The 20,683-nt window shown below is 48.9% G+C and overlaps 1 protein-coding gene across 3 annotated transcripts in view; it reads right to left on the reverse strand.

The window, feature by feature from the left end:
* The window catches only part of AFAP1 (actin filament associated protein 1), a 149,391-nt gene that overhangs the window by 84,764 nt on the left and 43,944 nt on the right, over positions 1 to 20,683 (reverse strand). For 2 of the 3 annotated variants that reach the window (XM_055589187.1, XM_055589189.1), the window contains exons 2-3: positions 10,667 to 10,795; positions 6,559 to 6,656 (exon numbers count right to left, since the gene is read on the reverse strand). In XM_055589187.1, coding sequence (XP_055445162.1) covers positions 6,559 to 6,656; positions 10,667 to 10,793 — 225 coding nt within the window. In that variant the 5' untranslated portion in view covers positions 10,794 to 10,795. Of the gene's footprint in view, positions 1 to 3,590; positions 4,831 to 6,558; positions 6,657 to 10,666; positions 10,796 to 20,683 lie in introns of those variants that run through there. The other variant, XM_055589188.1, reaches the window with a different exon arrangement.

Here is a 20,683-nt window from a genome sequence, read left to right on the forward strand (position 1 = left end):
CGGTGATGGCCAGCCAACCATCTCATCCTCTTTCACCCTCTTCTCCTCCTGCCTTCAATCTTTCCCAGTATCAGAGTCTTTTTCAATGAGTCAGTTCTTCACAACAGGTAGCCAAAGTACTGGAGTTTCAGCTTCAGCATCAGTCCTTCCAATGAATATTCAGGACTGATTTCCTTTAGGATGGACTGGTTGGATCTCCTTGCAGTCCAAGGGACTCTCAAGAGTCTTCTCCAACACCACAGTTCAAAAGCATCAATTCTTCAGCGCTTAGCTTTCTTTACAGCCCAATTCTCACATCCATACACGACTACTGGAAAAACCATAGCTTTGACTGGACGGACCTTTGTCGGCAAAGTAATGTCTCTGCTTTTTAATATGCTGTCTAGGTTGGTTATAGCTTTTCTTCCTAGGAGGAAGTGTCTTTTAATTTCATGGCTGCAGTCACCATCGGCAGTGATTTTGGACCCCAAGAAAATAAACTCTCACACCACTAAATGGGACACTGACCAATGATTGAAATGATCAAGTCTGTGTTACGTATGTTTTACCATAATAAAAAAAAATGACCTATTACCTGTTGGCATAATAAGTCATATTTACACAGGGTCTGGCCTAAAGACATCAAAACACTAAATTGCTATCTTCTACCCAATCTAAATGGGGCTTTCCCAGTGGCTCAGTGGTAAAGAATCCACCTGTCAACGCGGGTTCAATCCCTGGGTCAAGAAGATCCCCTGGAGGAGGAAATGGCAACTCACTCCAATAGTCATTTTTTTTTTTAATTGGAGGCTAACTACTTTACAATATTGTGGGTTTTGCCATACATCGACATGAATCAGCCATGAGTGCCCGATGCCCCCTCCCACCTCCCTCTCCACCCCATCCCTCTGGGTTGTCTCAAAGCACCAGCCTTGGGTGTCCTGCTTCATGCATTGAATTTGCACGCATCACCTAGTTTATGTATGGTAATATACACATTTCAATGCTGTTCTCCTACATTGTCCCACCCTCGCCTTCTCCCACATAGTCCAAAAGTCTGTTCTTTACATCTGTGTCTCTTTTGCTGTCTTGCATACAGGGTTGTCATCACCGTATTTCTAAATTCCATATAATGTGTTAATATACTGTACTGGGGAGAAGGCAATGGCACCCCACTCCAGTACTCTTGCCTGGAAACTCCCGTGGACAGAGGAGCCTGGTAGGCTGCAGTCCATGGGGTCCCTAAGAGTTGGACATGACTAAACGACTTCACTTTCACTTTTCACTTTCATGCATTGGAGAAAGCAATGGCAACCCACTCCAGTGTTCTTGCCTGGAGAATCCCAGGGACGGGGGAGCCTGGTGGGCTGCCGTCTATGGGGTCGCACAGAGTTGGACACGACTGAAGCGACGCAGCAGCAGCAGCAGCAGCATACTGTATTGGTGTTTCTCTTTCTGGCTTACTTCACTCTGTATAATAGGCTCCAGTTTCCTCCACCTCACTAGAACTGACTCAGATGCATTCTTTGTTATAGCTGAGTAATCCTCCGTTGTGTATGTGTGCCACAGCTTTCTTATCCATTCACCTGCCGATGGACATCCAGGTTGCTTCCGTGTCCTGGCTATTGTGCAGTGAACACTGGGGTACATGTGTCTCTTTCAATTCACTCCAGTATTCTTGCTTGGGAAATCCCATGGACAGAGGAGCCTGGTGGGCTACAATTCATGGGGTCACAACACGTCAGACACAACTGAGCGCACACGCACACACTCCCATCTAAGTACCATGTAGTCACTCAGTCGCGTTCGACTCTTTGCGATCCCGTGGGCTGTAGTCCAGCAGGCTCTTCTGTCCATGGACTTCTCCAGGCAAGAACACTGGAGTGACCACTCAAGTGAGCAAATAAAAACATTTCTGGAAAATGCCTTGATGAGGTATCATCCGTATCGTCTGCAGCCCCCAGAGGAGCGTGCCCTGCTCTCCTCGCTCAGCAGGGAAGTGTGAGGTCTCCCTGTCCGAGGACCCCCTGCTACTCTGGAGCGGAGGAGGGGAGGGCAGGAAGCACAATCCCCAGTGGTCTGGATCAGCCCTGGCTGGAGGGCTGGGCGGCCAATGTCAACACAGATGGGACCCATTTCCGGACGACCGGGCCGCCTTCACAGATGCCCCCTCTGCACCGGCTGTACTAAGGACCGGGCCTTTGACAGCTGCACAGCTCTCAGTGTGAAACAAAACCCAGAATCTGCTGAAAAGCGCGGCCCTTCCCAGAAATGTTTTCATGATGCATATGCATACTTTGGCTTGCTCCAGTCCCCCCCGGAGAGCAAGGGAGCTGGAGGGGCTGTAAAGACACTGCACCCCGCCCTGTGACCTCAAGGGTTGAGAGCAGATCTGAATTCGAAGAGCACACACCCACACTCCCACCGCCTGACCTACAGGCCATACTGAGGGGGTCACCGGCTCATCCAGGGACCCTGGGCTGCAGCCGTGTTGACTCTAAGGGCAAAAGAGAAACATGCACTGCTCCCTTCCTGTATAGAAGGATCATCAGCGTGACAAGGCGGGCTTTTTGATGCGGCCCTGACCTTGAGCGGTCGTCCCATTTTCTGCTTTGCAACGTGAGGAACACAAAGGAGAAGAACACACACCATCTTCAGAAGGTGAAAATCTAGTGCAATGAGGAGAATGCCAAAAGGAAGCACTGCTGATCAATAGGCATAAAGCTGCAATTACCCCAGATGGATAAATTTTAGAGGCCCACTGGATCCCGCCCTCCCCTCCCTTTCACTTCTATCACCTGAGTGTAATTCACCAGCTGTAGGGCATAGAGGCCCATCTGGTCTCTGCCACATCCTGTTGGGGAGGGTGGTGCCCACTTAGGTGTCAGCCAACCAAAGAGGAGCGCTGATGCCCAAGAGGGCCTCACAGAGCCAGGTGAGGGCCCTCAGTTACGGGCCTGTCAGGCCTGAAATGGGGGGGTGATGGGATGCTAAGTGTGCTCAGAAAAGTGGCCAATGTGACCCCGCCTGCCTGCCCAGCCTCTCGAATGTCCAGGAAAAAAGGACATCAAGAGACAATAACAATTGCAAAAAGCGATGTTCAACACTAAAAGGGCGAAAAAGAGAAAAGGACTCATTTCTCAGAGGTCAGAACACACAGAGTTGTGATAAAAGGCAGTATTCCTTTGATATGTGCCATTTTTAAAAGAGTTGAAGATGCAACTGTGGCTCAAGTGAATGAAATGACACCAGGTGGGAGCGCCCCAAGTCTTACATTAGAAACAGACCCCCTCGGTCACTTAGAGCTGCTCTAAGGGTGGTCTGATCTGCTCTGCAGGCAGGCCCACGGCCCCTCAAGGTTTGACCCCTGCCACAGTGTGTTCCAGCCTCACGCACAGACGAGCCACCCAAACCCTATCACTCAGCCACACAGAGGGGTCTGCAGGCTTCAGTCTTTCAGGGTCTTTTTCTTGGGCTTGTGCTTTAATTTATGATACGCTCTCTGCCTGGCATAGACTCCTACCCACCGCATCTCTACTTTCCCACCAGCCAAATCTCCTGGAAGTCAACGTGCCAACTGCACATGACCAACTGGACAGAAGCCAACTCACCAAACGCCGTTTACGGAATGACGGGCTTACTTGCTGAGTAACAAATGCCCTGAAAAACCACCAGGAATATACTCGTGTTGTGGAGCACAAGTTCTAGGGCACACAGGCTTCAGTAGTTGTTGCTCTCAGGCTCTAGAGCACAGGCTCAGAGTTGCAGCTCCCCGGCTCCGGAGCACGGGCTCAGCAGTCGCGGCTCCCGGGCTCTGGAGCATAGGCTCAGCAGTCGAGGCTCCCGGGCTCCAGAGCACAGGCTCAGCAGCTGTGGCTCCCAGGCTCTGGAATGCAGGCTCAGCAGTCGCGGCTCCCGGGCTCCGGAGCGCAGGCTCAGCAGTCGCGGCTCCCGGGCTCCGGAGCGCGGGCTCAGCAGTCGCGGCTCCCGGGCTCCGGAGCGCGGGCTCAGCAGTCGCGGCTCCCGGGCTCCGGAGCGCGGGCTCAGCAGCTGTGGCTCCCGGGCTCTGGAATGCAGGCTCAGCAGTCGTGGTTCCCGGGCTCTGGAGCACAGGCTCAGCAGTCGAGGCTCCGGGGCTCCGGAGCGCAGGCTCAGCAGTCGAGGCTCCCGGGCTCCGGAGCACGGGCTCAGCAGCTGTGGCTCCCAGGCTCTGGAACGCAGGCTCAGCAGTCGTGGCTCCCAGGCTCTAGAGCACAGGCTCAGCAGTCATGTCACACGGGCTTAGTTGCTCTGCAGCAAGCGGGATCTTCCCAGACCAGGGATTGAACCCATGTCTCCTGCACTGGGCAGGTGGATTCTTCACCACTGAGCCACCAAGGAAGCCCAGAATGCTCACTTTAACAAGTTCCCTGAAATTTTAAGAAGCAATGCCCTACGCAGTAACAGCCGGCTCTTGCACAGGGCTTAATAGATGCAAGGTAGATATTCCAAGCACTTGAGGCACACCAACTCTTTTCAGTTTCACAACAATCTCACTAAGTACTCTTCAGTTCAGTTCAGTTCAGCCACTCAGTTGTGTCCGACTCTTTGCAACCCCATGGACTGCAGCGCAGCAGCCTTCCCTGTCCCTCACCAACTCCCGGAGCTTCTCAAACTCATGTCCATCGAGCTGGTGATGCCATCAGCACACTCGTTTTAGAATGAGGCCTCTCAGACACGGAGACGTGAAAGCTACAGTCTGAACCCACACAGCGAGTGTCAGGCTGGTACCTGGAAGCAGGCAGCCACACTCCCGTCTGTGCCCTGGACCCTGCTGCCTCCTCAGCACCCAATGCAGAAGCAGGCTCGTGGTTCCTGACAAAACCTTCTCCGTCTGTGAATGCTTGTGAGTGCTCACGTTGGTTTTGCTGCCTCACTTCCACAGATACTGACAGTATTATTGAGAAAAGGCTGGATTTGAAATCAAAAGAATAGGTTATAAAAATCTGCTTTTGCCTTTCCTCCTAACCTTGGGCTGTCCCTTTGCCAGTGGATCCACATTTCCTTTTCTGTAAAGTGGATATACACACTGTTCACGTGTTCAGAGGTGTTGCAGGGTTCTCTGAGGTCAGGTTGTATGGATTAAATGAAATTGTAAGTGGAAAAGGAATAAGCGTGCCCTGTGACATGTGGTAGGGACCCAGTGAGTGCCGAGCTCCTTCCGTCCCCTCTCCAGTGATCATCACGGAGCGCCCACAGGACACTGGCCCTGTGCTGGGACCCAGGCAGGGACAAAACAAACAGGCTGTGGCCCTGTCTTCCTGCAGCTCTTCTCTGGCTGGACAGATGATAAGATGATTCATACAGAAAGCAAACATTAGGAAAAGAGTTGCTAGGTAACTGATACTGCTCTAATTTTGAATGAGAGCCTAATTTTCCTGAGTAAGCAAATTAGAAAATAGCAAAAGGCAGAAAAAGCTGAGTGGGGCATGAAAAATGGCAAACATGAATATCCCCAGATCACAAAAGTAGCCAGAGAATTCCAAAACAAATTTTGAATGCAGAAAATCAAATAAAATACACATTCCTGGACTATGTACATATTTTTCTTCTGGAGGAAAAAAAAAAGGATATTTAATCCCAGAAAGAAGCATAACAGTGAATATTGAAGTTTCAGGCTACGGATATTCAAACTCAGAGCTAACGCAGAGACGGGCATGTCACTAGGCTCTACTGCCATTATTTTGCTGATAAATCATCTGATTTTTTTTTTAATCCGATTTAAGAACAGATTTCCATGGACCTGTAGCTCCAGCAATTTTCAGAGGCCCAGCAGCCTCCTATGGGAAGGCCACACCTACAGCCTCCCACTTAACCATTACTAGCTCCCCAAAACACACTCACAGGCATGCCCTGAGCAAACCAAGGCCTCTTTTCTTGCAGAATCAGGCTTTTATCACCTGCCCTGGAACCAAAAATAACCCAGGTGTCCAGTGATTCTCCTGATTGTGGGACTTTTTTTTTTTTTTTTAATTGAAGTATACTTGCTTTACAATGCTGTTAGTTTCCACTGTACAGCAAAGTGAATCAGCTGCTGCTGCTGCTAAGTTGCTTCAGTCGTGTCCAACCTGTGCGACCCCAGAGACGGCAGCCCACCAGGCTCCCCCGTCCTTGGGACTCTGTCCGCTGTTTTTCTGGATTTCTTTCCCACTTTAGGTCCCACAGAGCATGGAGTGGAGCTGCCTGTGCTGTGCGGCAGCCTCTCCTCAGTTAGCTACTTATAAATAGGGACGTAGCAGAGAACTGCACATGTCAGTTCCAACCTCCCAGTTCACCCACCCCCTTCCCCCTTGGTGTCCATATGCCCATTCTCCAAGACTGCATCTCTATTTCTGCTTCATATATCACACTATCTATACCAATGTGGTATGTAGATACCATGGCATATTACTCAGCCATAAAAACGAATGAAACTGGGTCATTTGCAGAGACATGGATGAACTCAGAGTCTGTGACTAAGTCGGAAAGAGGAAAACAGATACTATATATTAATGCGTACATGTGGACTCTGACAAAGTTAATGGTGGGTCTTGCACTCACCAGCCACGGCTGTGGGATCTCGGGCAAAGGCATCTGGGGAGGGGCCGGCAGGCTGCTAGGGGTCTCCGGCTTTGTGGCATGATCCTTCACTTCAAAACCTGCACCAAAAGCACAAATGAGGATGAGGAAGGCTTGCTCCTTGGAAGACTAGCTATGACCAATCTAGAAAGCATTAAAAAGCACAGACATTACTTTGCCAACAAAAGTCCGTCTAGTCAAAGCTGTGGTTTTTCCAGTAGTCATGTATGGATGTGAAAGAAAATGAAAGTCACTCAGTCGTGTCCAACTCTTTGTGACCCCACGGACTATATAGTCCATGGAATTCTCCAGCCCAGGATACTGGAGTGGGTAGCTGTTCCCTTCTCTAGGGAATCTTCCCAATCCAGGTCTCTCACATTGCAGGCAGATTCTTTACCAGTTGAGCCATAAGGGAAGCCCATATGGATGTGAGAGTTGAACTATAAAGAAAGCTGAGCCCTGAAGAATTGATGCTTTTGAACTGTGGTGTTGGAAAAGACTCTTGAAAGTCCCTTGGACTGCAAGGAGATCCAACCAGTCCATCCTAAAGGAGATCAGTCCTGAATATTCATTGGAAGGACTGATGCTGAAGTTAAAACTCCAATACTTTGGCCACGTGATTCGAATAACTGACTCATCTGAAAAGACTCTAATGCTGGGAAAGATTGAGGGCAGGGGAAGAAGGGGATGACAGAGGATGAGATGGTTGGATTGCATCAGTGACTCAACGGACATGAGTTTAAACGAGCTCTGGGAGTTGGTGATGGACAGGGAAGCATGGTGGGCTGCAGTCCATGGGGTCACAAAGAGTTGGACACAACTGAGCAACTGAACTGAACTAAACTGGATGAGGAAGAGGAGCAAGCTGCCACCTCCTTGACCCCACACTGAACACATCACAAATATTTACTTTCCCTAATCCTTTACAACAGTCCTGCAAGGTAAGTATTCTTCTGCCTCATTCTACAGGTGAAAGATCTACAGCTGGACCAAAAGAAAAAAAAAAGGTTACAGCGCTTAAGTAGAACACGGACAGGAAGAACAATGGAGCTGGTACCAAAGTGGACATCCTTCCCTAGGCCGGGCGGTCTCTCAAGGAGAGCAGCCTCTCCTGAACTCCTGCCCAGGTTAGTGCTTACCCACGTACCGAGGGGGCAGACGCTTCCCTGGGAATCAGTGAGTCTGCATTGAGCACCCTCCTGGGGCTGGATGCTGTTAACAGACTTGCTCGCTGCTGACAAGACTGACACACTCTCATACCTTCAGGCCAGCGTATTCAAGTTGGGAAGACAAACATATGTATGCTTGACTCTCAGGAGATGTGGGGAGCAGGGAACCGGAAGGCGCTAATTTGGGCCCAGTGCACTTTACATGCAAGGGCTCAACTTCCTAGACCTAGAAAAAAACTGCTCAATGATCACCTATACGGGGTTGAGCACGATGTCACAGGCTGGGAAAAGACAAAGTCCCCGAGCTGCAGAAGCTACAACAAAGACCAGAATCTTAGCAGAGGACTGGAAACAGTAAAAAAAAGAAAAAAAGAAAGATAAAGGATGAATGGAAATTCTACTGCCAAAACAATCAGTGGATGAGTTTTAAGCAGAATAAAGAGCTGAAGAGAAAATCAGTGAATTGGAAAGTATGGGGAAAGGTATTCTACATCTAGAACAAAGCAGGGAGGGAAAGGGTGTTGGAACCCACTGAGCAGAGGAAGAGAGGAAGGGAAACCAGGGGGAGCAGACAGCAACTCCAGAGGCAGGAGGCCCAAACTGCGGCCGGTTCAGACCAGTGGTCTCAGGTGACCGACCCACGGGCGTACACAGAAGAGATGAGGCTGAGAGACATGTTGCCTCTACCAGCAAAAGCAAGAGTAGGAGATAAAAATCAACAGTTACTCATTATCTGCCGTGCCAGGCAATCTTTGGAAGTTTTATATCATCTTGTCAATCCGCACAACATCCCTCTGAGGTAGATGCTGCTACCCCTTTTTTCCACAGGGGTGGAGACTGGGCATTGACATGTTAAGTAACTTGCTCAAGGTCACAGCCTGGGTGATGGGCAGAGACAGAGAGCAAAGCCCAAATGACTGCACAGCAGTCTCTCTCAGCTCAATCCCACGACTGAGCACATGGAGCTCTCTCTCCATCCTACTGGCCCTTTCAATCTGACTGACCCCAAAACACCGTGCTCATCCTGCACTTCCGTCTCAGAGACTCAGGCAGCTCTCATTCCACCTGTTACCAGATCCTTGAGCCCACCGCCCAGACTGAGCAGCAGAACTTTCTGGAATGCCAATCTTTGTCAAATCATGGCTTTGCACACTAAAAAGCAAAGAACTGCACATTTAGATGGCTGAAGTGCATGGCATGGGAATTATATCTCAGTGAAGCTGTTTACAGTAAACCTCCACATTTCATCCAGGTATCTCCTGCCTTCAAGATTCTAACCCCATATCCCCCCCAGGAACTGCCCCCGGCCCCTACCCCACTCACTCTCTCTCACTAAGCGGGTCTGGGGGCATCCGCCTCTCGGGTGCTCTCCTAACACGGACGTTCTCTCCTCGCTACTCTGTCTTACCCACCGCGCACCAAAGTGGGGACACAACAGGCCTGAGCCTGCTGTCTTTACCAGGGCCTGCGGGCAAGTCTGTGCCCTTGGCTGGCATTGGGGAACGTGAATTTCAGAAGCGTTTCCAACACTGCCTAATTGATGAGGTTGACCTAACGTTGGTGCCTAGACTGAGCAAACAACACAATCGATGCCAAGCACCGGCTGCGATGGCTCACCGTGTGCCAACCTGATGGGCTCAGGGGCGCTCAGAGAGCTGGCAGAATGCTATCCCGGGCGCTTCTGAGAGAATGTTTCTGGGAGAGATGAGCATCTGACTTGGAGAACTGAGCAAAGAGGATGGTCCTCCCCGTGCGAGTGGACGTCCTCCAGTGTGCTGAGAATCTGAACACAACAGAAAGGCCGAGGAAGAGTGGACACACCCTCTGGGCTGGAGCCAAGTCGTCCGTCTTCTCCTGCCTTCAGACACTGGTGCTCCTGCTGCCCTGATCAGGACGCACACGGGCAGCAACCCTCCCGCCCCCACCGCCCCTTCTCGGACCTTCGGACTTGGACTGAATTACAGTCTGGTAATTACACCACCCGCTTTCCTGGGCCTCAAACCTGCAGAGGGCAGTTGTGTCACTGCTCAGCCTCTGAGGCCACACGAGCCAACCCTATCCCAGATCTTTCCATCTCACTCGGTAGCTCTGTGGGTTCTGTTCCTCCAGGGAACCCTGACCAACAAACCTCCCCTCCTGCGAGTCTGCGATTTGGGTATGTGCCAGGCAGAGGGTGCCTATGTGGCCAGCCCCCAGGAAAGTCCTTGGGCACTGAGTCTCCAGTGAGCTTCCCGGAATAGAAGCATGACACACGGGCAGCTGCATTTTTGCCGCTGAGGAGACAGTGCGATCTGTGTGAGCCTCGTGAGAGGAGGAGCACGAGGAAGCCTGTGCGTGGAACCCTCCAGACTCGGCCGAAGTCTTTTTCTTTTATAACCTGTCTGGGTGTCCTTACAACCTCTGTGATGAATCCCAGCCATGAGAAAATACAACTCCATGCTGAGTCCTAGCAAATCTCCCAATGTTGGGTGATTTTAGGGACCCCCACAATGAACCTACTATTCCATTAACTCCTTAAAGGCTTTATCTTTCCAAACCCAGAGACTCACACAGACCCTGGCACATAGTAAAGCCTTCGATGAAAACCTGAGGAGTAAATAGATTCATTCATGAATGTGGTCTAGAAAGATGAGAATTAAGGATGGCTTAGAGGCAAAAAGGTGTTACTAGTGGTAAAGAACCCGCCTGTCAATGCAGGAGACATAAGAGACAAGGGTTTGATCCCGGGATTGGGAAGATCCCCTGGAGAAGGAAACGACAACCCACTCCAGCATCTTTGCCTGGGAACCCTTACGGACAGAGGAGCCTGGGGGGTAACGGTCCATGGGGTCGCAGAAGAGTCGGTCACGACTGAAGCGACTTAGCACTTGAGGCCAAAAGAGACTGGAAGAAGACAGACCAGAAGTCTGAGAGGGACATACCTCTGGACGACTGTATCCTCAGCAGGATGTCTGTGATGACTGCCTTTTTCTCCCTGACAGTTGAGGTGAGATACTCGTGGTCCAGGAGTTCAAGAAAGAGACGAAGTTCAACTATTAACTCTTCCATTGCTGAAAATAAAGGAGAGGAGAGAAGGGTACTGTGAGACCCATCGATTTGCAAATGTCAAAATATGAGCGCAGGGTTTTACTCAAAGCACTCTGTGTTTAGCTCGATGGACGACTCTGGTTTTCCAACATGAAAAACAAATGAGCTGAACGCAGGTCGTCTCAGAGACGCATGCATCATCTTCTAGACCGATTGCTCCTTGGTCGCTCCCTGCTCTGAGGCGACGGTATTCGGCTGGGAGGAGCTCCAAAGCCACATTGCCAACAGATGGAGTCACGACCCGAGAGCCTGACACCATCATTTGGTGTTAACTGCATGATATTAAATTTCAGTGTCCAGGAGGATAGACGGGAGTTTAAAATGCCAAATAGCTTTCAGACAACCACTAGGACGTGGTTTCAGAAACTCAACATGCAACCCTGTGCTTCTGCAGGGCTGGCTCCCTCCCCAGGAAGACTGAGCGCGTTTAGTTACAAGGGTGCCGGGAGGACCGCGATGGCAGCTCAAGTCCTGACTTCCGCCATGCCTTTCGTTTCTAGGGTTAAAGCAGAGTCTCCCTCTGACTCCCACAGGACTGGACCGCAGGGCTGACGTCAGCGAGCTTCACCCCACGATGTGAACCTCTGAGAGACACCAGCGTTCTTTCAGGGCATCTGCGAGGTCAAACTATTCTCACAACACTGTGTCATCGTTCACTATTTCCTGCACTAACAGCGCAAGTGAAGGGGAGGGTAAGCTGTCGGCATCTTAGTGCAAATCAAAGCAGTGACACCCAACTGGACTCTCGGTCGATATATTCTTCACTTACACACTAGCAGTAAAAATAAATAAAATTTACAGGATGCTACTTTCACTTAAGAGCGCCTTTGATGAAGCAGTAAAGATCACTGCTGTTATTAGATCTCGGCCCTGGAGGAAACCTTTTTAATATGCTGTGTGATGAAGCAGGAAGAACGCGTGACAAGCGTCTGAGCCGCGAGTTACACAGAGCCACTGTCTTCGTGCAGCACCGAAGAAGAAATGAGAGACGAACCACAATTATCCAGACCTGAGAATGTGACCAACATTTCCTCAAAAATGAACAAACCTCATCACGTCCAGGTAAACAATGACAGCATTTGTTGCCAAGGATACAATTTGCGCTTCCAGGTGAAAATAAGAATTTCAAACACAGGCATCCACCACCAGGAGCATGATGGCTTCCCAACAGAGACTTTTCCAGTGAGATTAGGAATGACACCGAGGAACGTGATCTCCTGGTGTATAATGCAGTGTGTCCACATTCGGAAGATCTACGCAACTCAGGAAACCATCATGTCATAAAATCATGTGTGGGTAAAGATACAAGTAAGGTGCAGAATAAGCTGAAATATCCTCATGTAACAGAGAAATCACCGACTCAATGGATATCAGTCTCAGCAAACTCCGGGAGATGGTGAAGGACAGGGAAGCCTGGTGGGCTGCAGCCCATGGGGTCGCAAGGAGTCGGACATGACTTAGCAACTGAACAGCAATAACTGAGAGTAAGTGCTCTCTGATACAGCATCAGAGTCCACATTGCCACAAACCATTAAGAAACTACCACTTGCTGAGTTTCAGTGCAGTGTCAAAGAATACTCACAACTTTCTGGAAAGGTACTAAAATATTCTGCAGTTTTCCGAGTACATATCTGTGTGAGGCCAGGCTATCTTTATGTACTTCCACCAAAACAATGGTTCATAACAAACAAAATGCAGACGCAGACACAAGAATCCAGCTTTCTTCCATTAAGCCAGATCCTGAAGATACTTGCAGAAACATAAACAATGTCACTCTTCCACACACTATATCACTTTGGTAAATGCAGTTACTTTGCATAAATATATTAATCAGATCAGATCAGTCGCTCAGTCATGTCCTACTCTTTGCGACCCCATGAATCGCAGCACACCAGGCCTCCCTGTCCATCACCAACTCCCGGAGTTCACTCAGACTCACGTCCATCGAGTCAGTGATGCCATCCAGCCATCTCATCCTCTGTCGTCCCCTTCTCCTCTTGCCCCCAATCCCTCCCAGCATCAGAGTCTTTTCCAATGAGTCAACTCTTCACATGAGATGGCCAAAGTACTGGAGTTTCAGCTTTAGCGTCATTCCTTCCAAAGAAATCCCAGGGCTGATCTCCTTCAGAATGGACTGGTTGGATCTCCTTGCAGTCCCAGGGACTCTCAAGAGTCTTCTTCAACACCACAGTTCAAAAGCATCAATTCTTCGGTGCTCAGCCTTCTTCACAGTCCAACTCTCACATCCATACATGACCACAGGAAAAACCATAGCCTTGACTAGACAAACCTTTGTTGGCAAAGTAATGTCTCTGCTTTTAATATCTCAAAAATCTTCCAGACTTAAATTCTAGTATGATAAATAGCCACAGATATAACCACACAAATAAAAAAAAGCTCTTTGGGATTCTTGACACATATTTTGAAACCAAAAAGTCCTAAGCAAAAAAGTTCAAGAACCACTGGTCAATGGGATTCTTCCCAAATCTACTGAAGTCTACAACACCCTCCAGAAAAAAGGATCTTAACTGAGGCCACTCTTAGCTGCCAAAGTTCCCATCATTTTAGATAAGTGGGCAGAGAAATGGCAAATGAGTTCAGGGTAGGCAAGGTGTGTGCTCGGTGGCTCCCTTTTCCTGATTTCCCCTCCATGAAATGAAGTGGCTGGAAGAAGCCAGCCTTTAAGGTCTTTTTCATCAGGAAGACAATTTCCTGATGATTCTAAGTAGAAAACAATCTCATCTATACTTCAGAAACAAAGGGCTGCCAGTATTAATCATAATAGCCAAATATGTGGAAACTAGCCCAATGTCCATCAATGGGTGAGTGGAAAAACAAAATGTGGTTCATTCTTACAATGATAAATGATTCAGCCTGAAAAAGAAAGGAAAGTCTGACACATGCTACACCATGGGTGAACTCTGAGGACATTATGCCAAGTGAGGTAAGCCAGTCACAAAAGGACGAATACTGCCTGATCCCACTTATACGTATACGAGGTCCCCAGAGCTGTCAAACAGCTGTTAAACAAGCTGTTGGTGTTTAGTTGCAAAGTCATGTCTGACTTTTTTGTGACCCCATGGACTGTGGTCCGCCAGGCTCCTCTGTCCATGGGATTTACCAGGAAAGAATACTGAAATGGGTTGCCATGCCCTCCTCCAGGGGATTTTCCCTACCCAGGGATCGAACCTGCGTCTCCTGTGTCTCCTGCGTTGTAGGCGGATTCTTTACCACTGAGCCACCAGGGAAGCCCAGAACTCAAAGAGAAAGGAAGATAGTGGGTACCAGGTGCTGGGGGAGGGGATGGAGAGTCAGTGTCGATGGGGACAGAGCTACAGGTGGGCAGGATGAAAGTTCTGGTGATGGATGGTGCTCACAGTCACACACTTGTGAACACCTGTAATGACACTGAATTATATACTCAAAAAGGCTTAAAATGGGAAAATGGATGTTACATGTGCTGTTCAGTCACTAAGTCGTGTCCAGCTCTTTGCAACCCCATGGACTGCAGCACGCCAGGCTTCCCTGTCCTCCACTGTCTCCTGGAGCTTGCTCAAACCCATGTCCAGTGAGTAGGAGATGCCATCCAACCATCTCATCCTCTGTCGTCCCCTTCTCCTCCTGCCCTCAATCTTTCCCAGCATCAGGGTCTTTTCTGTTGAGTCAGCTCTTCACATTAGGTAGGCAAAGTATCTGTTTATTTTACCACAATACAAACAAAATCAACCTTGCCCGGAAATTGAAGGGCTGCCAATAGCTATAAGCAAAAAATGTTAAAAATGTTTATGGATCTATGTTACGCTGGCAGTACCCACTCTTCATCACCATCTGTATACTCCTTTATCAAAAATGCCTCTCTCGCATTTGCCAAATCATATTTATCCTGCAATTCTTCCCTGGGGTTTTGTCTAGCAGCATCAAAATATCTGGAGGACTAAAGACAGCACCTGCCCTAACCCATCTCCCTGTGCTGCTTTCACAGAGCTCCCCTCGGGGATCCATTGCAGGGCTGGGGGTTTCCTGGAATCACCACTGGGATCCTGCCCAGTCCATGCCCTGCAGACAACAGCACCCTCAACTACAAGCTGGACTCTGAACAGCACCTATACCACCGGGCCCAGCAGACCAGCCCCCAACCCCGCTCCCAGGTCATAATAGCTGGACCACCCTAGCTCAAGCTGGTCAGTCTTCCCTCTGTACATCTCGCCTGGGACTAGGAACTCTTAGCCAGTTTCGATCTCTTGAACTGAAGACATGTGAACTCAGGAGCTACGGAGCTGCCATGCTTAGGCACATTCGTGCCAGAGAGTGAAAGTCATTAACAGAGGAAGAAAGAATGAAGTTACACCCTGAAGAGGACACGCAGACATTCAGAGGCAAGAGAGAGGATGCGCCAGGCAGACAGGGCGCAGGATAGATTCCTGAGACCGTCCTGGAATTTTTCAGTTACCTGTGAGCCTGGGCTGCACGTGAATTGCCTGAGATACCTGCGTCCTTCTCATAAATTTTCATTTCATTGTTTACTAAGCTACTGCGTGGTTTTCTTTTCACCTGAAACTGCATCCAAAAGATTCTCAAAGCAAAGCTCTTTTTTGCACCTCAGAATGCAAAACATTCCCAGATTAGACTCGAAACCATTAGAAAAGTTCCACATATCTAGGATCTCCCACAGACGGAACAAACCACATGTACCCTTAACAGGCCCTTCAAACCCCCTCTCCCCTAGCCTTCTCTAATTCAACATCCCCAGTAAGCTCCTCCCAACTCAAACCCTCCCAAGGCACTAAATTCTTTCCTCTCAACCGCTGCACCGATAACCAGGCGCTGACTGACCTTAAGATTTGTTTTTTCCTCAAAATAGCAAGTCAGCTGGTTAGGAGCAGGCTTTATGCTCTGCTTATCTCCCAGCACCTTACAGCTGCCTAGCAGCACAGGCCACGAAGAAACCACGCAAGAATTGTTGATGGGCGAGTGACGGACAAAGTAGGGGAAGGAGTGCTTTCTGAGAACCTGTCGCGTGAAAGGCATTGTTCTCAGCATCTACGTGGGACACTTTAATTCTCACAATAATGCTGTAAAGACTCACTCGGCTCCACAGACAGGGGGACCAGAGGCCAGGGCCCATTTGTTCCCTGACACGGCAGTCACAGGCACTGGACACTGTTCTAGCCCCTTTACATGCATGACTTCATGCAGGCTCCCAACAATCCCAGGAGGTGGAAACTGGTCTCACCCCATTTTATAGGCGAAGAAACTGAGGCTCAGAGGTGGCCTAAGGTTATGAAGTAAATAAGTGTCTGAGGCCCTCCTCCAGGTAACAATATGCTAACAGCCACACAGCTGGAATGGAGCAGGACAAGTCTGAACGCAGCTCTGACTCAAAGGCCCTGCTCCGACTATTTCACGATAATCACGCCGTGGATGACCTGAGACAAGCCTGGCCTGCTGAGCAGCGATGGCCATGAAATAAAAGAAAAAGATGTTATTGAAATGTTGATTCACAATGCTGTTAGCCTCAGCAGACTGATTCAGTCATATATGTACGTGTGTCCTTTTTTGGATTACTTTCCATTATGGTTCATTATGGGATATTGAATATAGTTCCCTGTGCTACACGGTAGGTCCTTATTAGTTACTGATTTTATATATCGTAGTGTGCACATTTTAATCCCAAACTACTAATTTATCCTTCCTCCCTCCCTTTCCCCTTTGGTAACCATAAGTTTGTTTTCTATGTCTGTGAGTCTATTTCTGTTTTTGAAAAGTGGGTAACTCCCCCAAATTATGTCATCCTTCAAATGAGATGATTCTTATGTATCCCAGGACTGTAATGAGGATGAAGTGCACTGACACCCACACGGGGGCGGTGTCTCACCAATGGCAGCCCTTACTGTTACTGCAGCATGTGCTCGTGCCAGCAGAGCGCCACTCTAAGCCTCGCGCTCCACTGCAGCATGTGCTCGTGCCAGCAGAGCGCCACTCTAAGCCTCGCGCTCCACTGCAGCATGTGCTCGTGCCAGCAGAGCGCCACTCTAAGCCTCGCGCTCCACTGCAGCATGCGCTCGTGTTAGCAGAGCGCCACTCTAAGCCTCGCGCTCCACTGCAGCATGCGCTCGTGTTAGCAGAGCGCCACTCTAAGCCTCGCGCTCCACTGCAGCATGTGCTCGTGCCAGCAGAGCGCCACTCTAAGCCTCGCGCTCCACTGCAGCATGTGCTCGTGCCAGCAGAGCGCCACTCTAAGCCTCGCGCTCCACTGCAGCATGTGCTCGTGCCAGCAGAGCGCCACTCTAAGCCTCGGGCTCCACTGCAGCATGCGCTCGTGCCAGCAGAGCGCCACTCTAAGCCTCGCGCTCCACTGCAGCATGCGCTCGTGTTAGCAGAGCGCCACTCTAAGCCTCGGGCTCCACGAACACTTCAAGGGACACAACCCGCAACTTCCTTATCTTCTAAAACTAGGAAGTCCTTAAATACCTACACACGGTGTAAGAAAAGTCTCGAAAGACTACTATGTACATACGCAAACAGATCTGAAACTAAGTGAAATAGACAATTTCACAGAAAAGAACAAAATTTACCAAATCGTTACAGAAACCTTATGCAGGCCAATTTCCATAGAGGAAGCAAAGAAAGTTAACAAAGAACTAGCCTCACAAAAAAAGCACAAGACCCAGATGGTTTTACAGGGGAATTGTACCAAAGCTTAACCATCAAGATTACTACATACATTTTTCCAAAGGATGGAAACAGATAAACAATTTTCCAACCCTTTCTTTCTTTAGGACCAGGTATAAAAACGATGCCTAACCCTGATGCAGATAACACCAAAAAGAAAACTAAAGGCCAACCTTACTTACAAATATCAATGCAAAACTCCTAAATAAAATATTAGCAAACAGAAACCAACACAACACCTTAATAGCACACATGACCAGAAGAAGTCCGTTCCAGGAGCGAGGACGGCTCCACATTAGAAGAGCTGCTGATGCCACTCACGACTAACAGACCTAATGAGACCAGAGGATCCTCCCCATAGAGGATGACAGTGCCTTCAGGAAAACTCAACACGCAGTCCTGACTTCAGCCAATAAAATGGGAATTGATACATACTGCCTTAGTTTGATAAAATACACACAGTAACTGTCATAGGCCGAATGCTTGTGCCCCCTTTCCAATTCTGCTGAAACCTAACCCCCAGTGCGATGATATTAGGAGGCAGGGCCTTTGGGAGGTGATCGGGTCCTGTGGCTGGAGCCCCCACAAACAGGACGAGTGACCTTACAAAAGAGACTCAAGAAAGCGCTCTTGCCCCTTGTACCATGTGAGGTCACAGTGAAAAGTCAGCCATTTGCAACCCAGATGAGGCCCTTCATCAGGATTCGACCAGGCAGGCACCCTGACCTTGGCCATCCAGCCTCCAGATCCATGAGAAACTCATTTCTGTTGTCTGTAAGCCACCCTGTATGTGCTATTTTGTTCCAGCAGCCCAAACAGACTTAAGACATCAGCACACAACAAAAACTACATCTTCCTTAATGAGGAGACACTCCGGGCATTCCCAGTAAGGTCACAAACAAGTCAAGGAAGCCCATTTCTTCTACCGCTTTTAACACTGCGTTGGAATATTAGTCAATGGAATCAGAAACTTAAGAATGGAAAAGAATAAAATTGTCTCTGTGCACAGCTGATACGAAAGCATGCCTAGAGAACAGGAAAGAATCCACGATAAAAGGCAAAACTGTGACCGAAAAATGTTAATCAAGTAGGATATTCAAAACTGTTGCTTTTGCATAGCATTCCACCTGCAATGCAGGAGACCGGATTCAATCTCTGGGTCAGGAAGATCCTCTGGAGAAGGGAATGGCAATCCACTCCAGCATTCTTGCCTGGAGAATCCCCATGGACAGAGGAGCCCGGCAGGTTACAGTCCATGGGGTTGCAAAGAGTCGGACACGACTGAGTGACCAACACTAATATTTTATACCAAACAATAAGATATAAATAGAAGAGAAAATTCCATTTTAAAAGGTGACTTAAAACATAAAATACTTAATTTACCTTACATAAAGCTGACATAAGGAAAATTTCAAAGCTCGTCTGAAAGACAAAGGAGTAACCTGAGCAAACAGAAAGCGCCCCTTGCCTTTGGACAGAAAACTTAACATCACAAAGACGTCAGTTCATTCCAAGTTATCAGGTAAATTTAATGCAAGCCCAATACACATGTAACAAATGTTCTTTTGTGTCTCAAACTAGACAAATCAATTCTAAGATTTATAGGGAAAAATAAGAGATGTCTAAGACAATGAAGGGGGTCAGCCATATCCTCTACTAAAGCATAACAGAAAAGTTCTATCATTTAAATGGTATTATACTGATACACAAATTCCAATAAGATCCACAGTATGGAACAGAAGGTCCAGGAACAGACCCATAGGATAGCCTATGTATCATAGGCTTCATAGACATACAGCCTGTGATAAAGACAGTATGTCAAATCAGTGGGGAAAGATGGACCTCTTAAAATAAAAATTGGTGTCAGGACAACTAGTAACCATTTGGGGGGATTAAAAAAAAGATAAAATCAAACACTTACATCAGACATAAGAAAAAAGGCTAAAGATACTTTAGAATCTAACTATGAAAAATGAAATCATTCAAGTCCCAGAAAAAAATAGCAAGCAAATTCCTTTATAACCTTGGTGTGGGAAAAAGTTTTCTAACTATGACTCAAAATCAGATGTAGAAGAAAAGGCCGACTGATGAGCCTGTAAGAAGATAAAAGTCTGAGCCTCCAGGGTAAGGACCAAACTAGGGACCTCATCTCCTCCACCCGCCCTGCACAGAACTCATACAGACAGCGCATCCCATAAACTCCTGAGGGGGGAGGGGGGTGCGGCTGAGAATGCCTGGGCAGCCACACACCTGCCCTTCACGAAGACTGTCTCCGGGGGCTGGGTCCACAGTCGGGACCCTGGAGCACTGGTTTCACAAAGGCCCACCTCACCCCTCTCTCTAAGGACCACTGGGCAACACCGGAGGCGCCTCGGAAAATGCCCCCCTACGTTCTTCTTTTCAATGACTTCTCCTGACCTTGTAGCAGAATCTGAACTAGCCCCTGCTTATTTTTCCAGACTCGGTTTTCCCCACCCCTCACCCACAGCTCTTCTGAATGACTCACTTCCCACATAAACCAGGCTTGCTTTTGCCCTGGACCTCGGCTCACACTGCTGCGCTGCGCCTGAACCCTGGGTGTCCCTGTCCCTCCCCCCACACACCCCTTTTACCAGCCACCTCTTACCTATCTATCCTTGGATTCCCCAGCCCACCTGCACTGCGAGCACCCCCCACCGTATGCTGTGACCACGGTTAATCCGTCCCTCTCTTCACCCGACACGAGGCAGGCTGAAGTCAGGGACCGTGTGTGACCTCTCTCTCTACCTAGAATGCTGAGCACACGCCTGACATGGGAGCTAGAACAATGCAGGATCCTCAGTATGTGTTTGGTGGATTAATTCACCTGCTCGTTTCCAGATCTCCATAACAGACAAAATTCCTAAGATTTGAAGAGACAGTTGCAGGGAAAAATACCACGGATTGCCTTCTCATAGTCAGTGACTACACCGCCTATGGACAGTCTGGAAGGCAGGGCAGGAACGATTCTGGCAAGCTCGCCTTCTCAGGCAGTCTAGGCATCTCCTGGTCGGGGTCTGCGCTGCTCAGGCCGCATTGACACCACAGGAGAACACGCGGGGGGGCTCGGGGGACACAACGGTGGCACCGAAGCCAAGGGGCCAGCGCTCAGCAGAGCACTTGCATATTTTCCCTTATAGGGCTGCAGTTGAGACTCCTCA

Source organism: Bubalus kerabau, chromosome 7 (genome assembly GCF_029407905.1).
Source record: "Bubalus kerabau isolate K-KA32 ecotype Philippines breed swamp buffalo chromosome 7, PCC_UOA_SB_1v2, whole genome shotgun sequence".
NCBI classification, from domain to species: domain Eukaryota; kingdom Metazoa; phylum Chordata; class Mammalia; order Artiodactyla; family Bovidae; genus Bubalus; species Bubalus kerabau.